This window comes from Poecilia mexicana, unplaced genomic scaffold (assembly GCF_051168715.1).
Source record: "Poecilia mexicana isolate PSO_F unplaced genomic scaffold, ASM5116871v1 scaffold_12, whole genome shotgun sequence".
Taxonomy (NCBI): domain Eukaryota; kingdom Metazoa; phylum Chordata; class Actinopteri; order Cyprinodontiformes; family Poeciliidae; genus Poecilia; species Poecilia mexicana.
In genome coordinates this window covers 11,870,827-11,877,223 of record NW_028263381.1, presented here as the reverse complement: position 1 = coordinate 11,877,223, position 6,397 = coordinate 11,870,827, and the positions used below count along the sequence as shown (strand labels likewise).

General features: G+C 37.9%; 1 protein-coding gene across 1 annotated transcript in view; it reads right to left on the bottom strand.

Moving 5' to 3' along the window:
* LOC106917409 (astrotactin-2) overlaps positions 1 to 6,397 on the bottom strand; it is a 49,322-nt gene continuing 42,925 nt past the window's right edge. The window contains exons 5-7 of the mRNA XM_014986353.2: positions 5,916 to 6,016; positions 4,919 to 5,102; positions 1 to 2,242 (exon numbers count right to left, since the gene is read on the bottom strand). Of these exons, the coding sequence (XP_014841839.2) occupies positions 2,008 to 2,242; positions 4,919 to 5,102; positions 5,916 to 6,016 (520 nt within the window). The 3' untranslated portion in view covers positions 1 to 2,007. The remainder of the gene's footprint in view (positions 2,243 to 4,918; positions 5,103 to 5,915; positions 6,017 to 6,397) is intronic.

The window sequence follows — 6,397 nt, the reverse complement described above, 5'->3', positions numbered from 1 at the left end:
TTCTTTTTTTTTTTTTTTTTTTAATGACAGACAAAAAGCCACAGACTGATCTGAATGTTCGGCATAACTTCTATGTTTTCATTGTTGCGTTGTGTTTTTTTACATACAGACCACATTACAATACTTTCAGATTTTGGGACTACCCAATATACGATAACCCCACCCACTAGAGGTGCTGGTCGAAAAGGGCAATATTCTCGACATGGAGGCATGAAGTAGATTGACTCCAAGCAATTGCACTGGCATGTCCTTGTTTTGGGAACATTTTTAAACAGAAAAACAAACAAACAAAAACAGTTCAACCATTACTTTATTCTTGTGGTGATGCTGTAAGACCTACGTAGCGAAAGTTAATCTAGCTAACTCTTAATCTTAGTAAGGTAAAGCAACAGACTTTAGAGGAAACTCTAAAGAGGAGAGATAAAATTCCAAGGGAAAGCAAAAAGCCAAGAAGGAGAGAACTTTATGACTTGACTTTATCCTTTAGGATGACAATCCCATTGCAATCATGGAAAAAAAAAAATACATTTTTCATCCTTTAAAGCTGCTAAAGCCATGGTGCATCCCTACTTCTAGACACCAGACAGCTGATGCAGCAGTACTGTAAAAGTTTTCTGATACCTTCAGGGCAGTTATCTCATGTCCCTGCTCTTAGCTTTGCCAGAGATACTTGGAGTTCGGGGGGGGTGTCCGAGGTCACTGCCTAGCTTCACGGCACACCAGATAGATTCCACATGGATCAATAAAGGGGTGCGATTCATTTTGTGGATGTCATACTGAAGAGCATATATGCAAGTGATCGCGGAGATGCAAAGCAGGTGGGTGTCCACATTAGGTTTTAACGCAACAGATTTTAAAAGGCGACAGACGATTTGCAGCACAGGACATTTTGCGCGCAAGCTTTAGCTTTTCGCCTTGTTAGGCCTCCCCTTAGAGGCACGGCATTGAGGGAGCGGTGGCTACCAGAAAGAGGATAGTTGGTTATTACAAGCACTTCAAACTTCTTAGGCTTTAATTACGTAATACATGTTTAATAGATTTGTTGTATTAATGTGCAGAAAACAAATGTGCGTATTTAAATGACACTGCATGATGTACGAGTATTTACCTAATTTTTGTGACTATCAGTACCAAAAAATCTTGATAAGGACGTCCCTTTCCCTTTAAAACATCCTTTAATAAAAGCACTATCTACGAAATGTGGTTTGTTGTTAAGAACAGTAAGGATGAGAGTGAAAAATGACAAAACTATGTATGTAGTTTAGCTTGGAAATTAAAGCTTAAGAACAATTCAAGAGTGCCTCGTTTATATTCTACTGATAAACCATCTTTGCATAATGTCGCCAGTCTTCAGGATTTGCAACTGTAGCCCTAAAAAGCTATTAAAGTTCAATATCATCAACTCATAACTCGCCTAATGATTTTAAAACCTTGATGAAAATATTTTTTTTTCTTAACTAATTGGAAATTCAAAAATAAATGATTTTTACATAACTTTCACATAATTCCACTTTTCTTTTTTAATGAAAGTAGCAAAGGCAAATAAGTTACAGAATCATTATATCCTTTTTGTTTTGTAGTATCCAAGGTAAGCACCAAAAACGAACCATATTATTACATTCATGGTATTGAAGCCAACCACTCTTTTTGTTTGTCTTCCTTTCTTACGTTTTTGATTGACTTGTCGGTTTTACAGACTCGTACTGCATTTCCTTACTAATGTGCACAATCACTGGGATTCTGTAGCTGAAAAGCATGTCCACTCCAGCAACTCTTCCATATCTTCTGTCTTCTGATAAAAGTAGGCCACACAAAAACACGTCTTTGTGTGGCTTTAACAAGATGTTCCGTGATTTCTGAGGATTCTTCGAAGGCTCTCCTGGTTTTTTTAAAATGCGCCAGTCACGTGAGAGACACTTGCTGCAGAGCGTACCAATGAGGTTCAACAATCAATGATGTCATTTTGCAGAAAAAAAGATGACGTGTGCTCATCTCTCCATTTGTCTCTCACCGGAGTTTGGTGTTACTGTAAGTGTTGCGCTGTAAGGACATGAGCTTTTCCATGCACAGAGCACGTCTTTCATGTAAGGAGCCATGCCACATGCTGGGAAGTCCACCCTCTTCGCTCCTGCAGTAGATATAAGCCATTGTGTCTGTGCGACTTTGGATGTGGGTACTGCGAAGGAGGGATCGGCAGTAGAGGCTGATCGTTTCCACCCTACGAAGTATCAGGTTTGCTTTCCTACAAAAACATTAGGAAAAATTAGAAGCCGAAAAATAATCTTTGAAGGACAATTGTTCAATTTTCATGATATATAGATACATCTGAACAATGTATATAGTTAAAAAGAGAGCAAAAAAGGAAGGGAAAAAGTACCAAAGTCTAACTTGGATAGGAACAAAAAAATCAAGACTAACAGTTATTGAATATATTCTTATTACTTGATTTGTTTGTTATTAATATGTTGCTCTCTAGTCCCATGCTCTCCTGAATTTAGTTCTGTGATAATGGGCTGGTAGATCTTCACTCCATGATATATTTATTTTTTTCAAGATAAACATCAAGAGCTAAAAACAAAAAGTGTTCCTTGATGGTAACTGGGGGGCTCAGAACTGAAGCAGTAAAATTAACTTTGGTTGTTTAAATGAAATTATATTACCAGATTGTTAAATATTTTGGGTTAATCTCTGCTAAAAACTCACACACACTGCCATAGTACTTTTTACTATAATCTTAAAGCCAGGCCAGAACATAAATACATTTCAATTAATTCAATTAATATTTATCTTTTACCATTTTGCCATGTCTATCCAGTTAAGTCGAATTTAACGTCTCAGTTTCAGCCAACAATAACATGATTATCTATTTATGATTAACACTCAAATGACAAGTCGGTGTAAACATAAACGAGTGGTTTCACCTCTAAAGAATAAAACAATGGAGTACCAGATTTAGAATCTTTGTAGGGCCTATTTTGATTAAGAATGCTAGTATAATTTACAGAAGACTAACATCCCGCCTTCTGTCATTCTGGATCGACAGCCAGTTTGGCTCAAAACCTGAACTTTAACGCATAATTGCTCTGTATAAAACGACAAAGAATGTATCTGGGTCACAGTTCAGGAGCTCAGAGATCAGCAGAATTAAACGTGTACAAAACCACTAGACACAAATGATGTATCTTCTTCAAGGCTTTTATAAGCTCATATGGATATCAAAAAGCACTAAACACACAAGGGAAAGGCCAAAAATACAATTATTTTGAAAAGCAGCGTCTGCTGAACATCAACATCTGTCTTCAGTTAAGCAAGCAGTACAGACATCCTTTTCACTTATTTGAAATGTGTGCGTGTGTGTGGGGGGCATTTTTCATTTCCCTTGAATTCTTATGTCTGAAGTAACAGAATTCCAAGCTCATTATCAAGGGAAGTCTGGAATTACAAGCCCTACAGATGGAATATATGCATTTGTTGGTGATAAGAAAGAAAATTACTATTAAATTAGGACTAAAAACTGAAGAAAGGATGTTTCTGTTACTCATCTTGCTTGAGGGCAGTCTCATTTCTGGCTAAAGCATACGTGAAATTAGGATTAACGATGAGGAAGCAAAAGGTGTTTGTCAAAAATACAGCAAAGAAATACTGTTACCATGTATAAGAGCATGTGCAAATCACTAAATGGGCAGTAAGTTGGAACAATGGTGGACATATATGGGGGGGCTCCTGGGATTCCTGCAGGAGTGCTGACGGTGCTTACGTTCTTCTTGGCCATTCTTTTACCTTTTAAAATGCACCACCAAAGGAGCCTTCTTGTAAATTACTGCAAGGAGGCTAAACCCTGCCAACTTAAGGCAGTAAATAATCCACAGTCACTCACCCAAAAGCAACCCCCTATCCCAACCCCCATCTCCCCCAATTCCACCCTCTTTGCCCACACACATACAAAATGCATACCATTCAACAAGTCCACATTCTAGGTCCCAATGGCCAACTTGTGTCTCCCACCCCCGTCACCAATCAGAGAGAAGCATAAACTTCCTACAGACCAAAGTTATTCCTCAATTATTATATTATTTATAGCTGGAAAAGAGCGCTTCCAGGCAGTGGGGGTGGACAAACCAAAACATTGGGCTGTAACCTAAGATTTTGTATTGCTATCATGAGTCCTGGAGCAACTCCTTTCTCAGACTCGCATGCATAAATGTTTTTGTTTTAAACTTTTTTTTCCCCCTCTAAACTCATTGTTTATACTTCATTCCACAATTTTTTTTTTCAGACACTGAGCCTCTTTTTGTTCTCATGGTGTCGTAACATTTCAGTGTCTGTTCAAACGACCAATGAGGGTGTCCCTGTCAAGAAGGTCACAGGTGAAGGGACGTTTGGGTTGGTACATTCTGGTTATAAATTAACTATTTTATAGGAAAGAAGAGGAAATGGACGTGGAAGTCAAGTTAGTGTTAGTCGAGTATCCCATTTACTGTTTGGCTTGGCTGTCAAATGCTGTTTTGGTATAGCCATGGTGATGTGTGGAGTGACTGCAGCCCTAGATTTTTAACGGGTGACCTGGCTCGCTTCCCTTTCCGGAGAAGCAATGCTGGAATTATGTTTTTTTTTTTTTTTAATTATTCCTTTTGTTTTGGGATTTTATAGGGAGGGTAGAGTGGTTGAATGATTTAGATCCGACAGCTGGTTCAGGAGGCATTGCCTCTTATGTAAGAAGCCTCAGAGTGATGGTAACTGACAAACAGCACATTTCACCAGATATGACAAAAAGATGACCTAAGTACCAGCAGAGTGTGGGAAAACAAGTTTATTTGTTTACTTCTGAACGGGATACAAACTGTTCCCCATCAACTCTTTAGGTAACTTTAGAGGAATTTCAAAAAGCAAAAGTTTTTAGAGCTCACTGTCTTCTCACCTGGGGCCCAGCTCATCCTCACTGCGCCACACAAAGTCCCCAAACTTCTCATAGTGGGAATTGTAGTGGTGCTGGACTCTATAAAGCAGCGGAGGGGCAATCTCCATCAGCATATTGTAGGCCATCTGCTGTTCCTTTCCACTGGTGTAGCCATTGTATAAGTTGTACACCCTGTCGGCTATTTCTGTGACGACGGAAAAGAGTTAGAGAGGTACAAAGGAATAAGAACAGTGAATAATCAATTAATAGGTAGTATTAAGGTGATAGTTGTCAGCTAACAACCAGTCAAAATTTGCTATACTGAAGCATTTTTGCTGTTTGTTAAACATTTTGTAACACTTTCAACCGTGGAAAAAAACAATTGTTCTACCCTTTTAAGTCAGTTAAGAAAAAACTAAATTACTACCAATAAATGTAAACTGCATAAATGTCTTAAAAAAATTGAAGTCCTGCTCAAACCTGCAACACAATAATTTTGAGGATTTCAACTCAAAATTGAAATTGAGTTGGATTACTGGATGTCCTTGCTGTTACTAACTTCTCTAATGGTTATTAGACTGCAGCATTTGTAAGGGTTTTAATTTGAGGACAGACATATGACCTGAAAAGCACACAGATTTTTTTTTGTTTGTTTTTGTGATCTCAAACTTTTAATGAGCTCATATTTAAATGCAGTTTTTAATAACCTATTTGCTCTACTTGTTTTATGGCTTGATTCTGCTTTGAGCTTCTCTACGCATGTCAAAGCTCTTCTTACAACCTGGTTATGATCCATCAGCATGAAACAGAAATGCTCAAAACTTCTTCCACATGCAGTACAGAAGTGAACATTGCATGTTCTGGATGGAGTATAAAGTTCGAGGAACAACATGAGAACAACTGGGATGTCCACGTAAAACGTTATTTGGGAAGGAAGTTACTGAAGAACATTTGAACTGAATGCGCAAACAAATAAATGTGAAAGCTTTCGGCTTCAAAAGCCAAGCAGCAAAGATACCTTCTGCACGACTGTCATCCACCACTGGGCAAGAGGTGCGTACAGAGACAAAGCTCGACTCTGTGTGACTGCCTCGATTATCCACTGCAGCGAGGGTAAACCTTTAAAAAGAAAGAAAAAAAAAAGACAAAGCAAAATGCATTATTTGCTCATAAAATTCCATTACCTAACAATTTGATCTCTGTCATCTGGTGCTATTTTCTAGTTGTGTTTACTCATAAACACATATGATTTCAATGTAACCAAGTAAAATACTTAGTCAAATAGTTAATAAAAACAAACATAAAAATGAAAGTTCAGATTTTATAAAGTTTATTGCTTCATTAAATTAAGTGAAACTCACTGTGATCATTTTAATCTTTAATCTGCAACACCAAAAAGTGATCCTCCTGTTGACTCCACCTCACAGGAGCTCATTCATGCACCAAAAATAAAGGTTGCAACATTAGACCCTGCTAATTGGCTATATCCTTTAACTGATC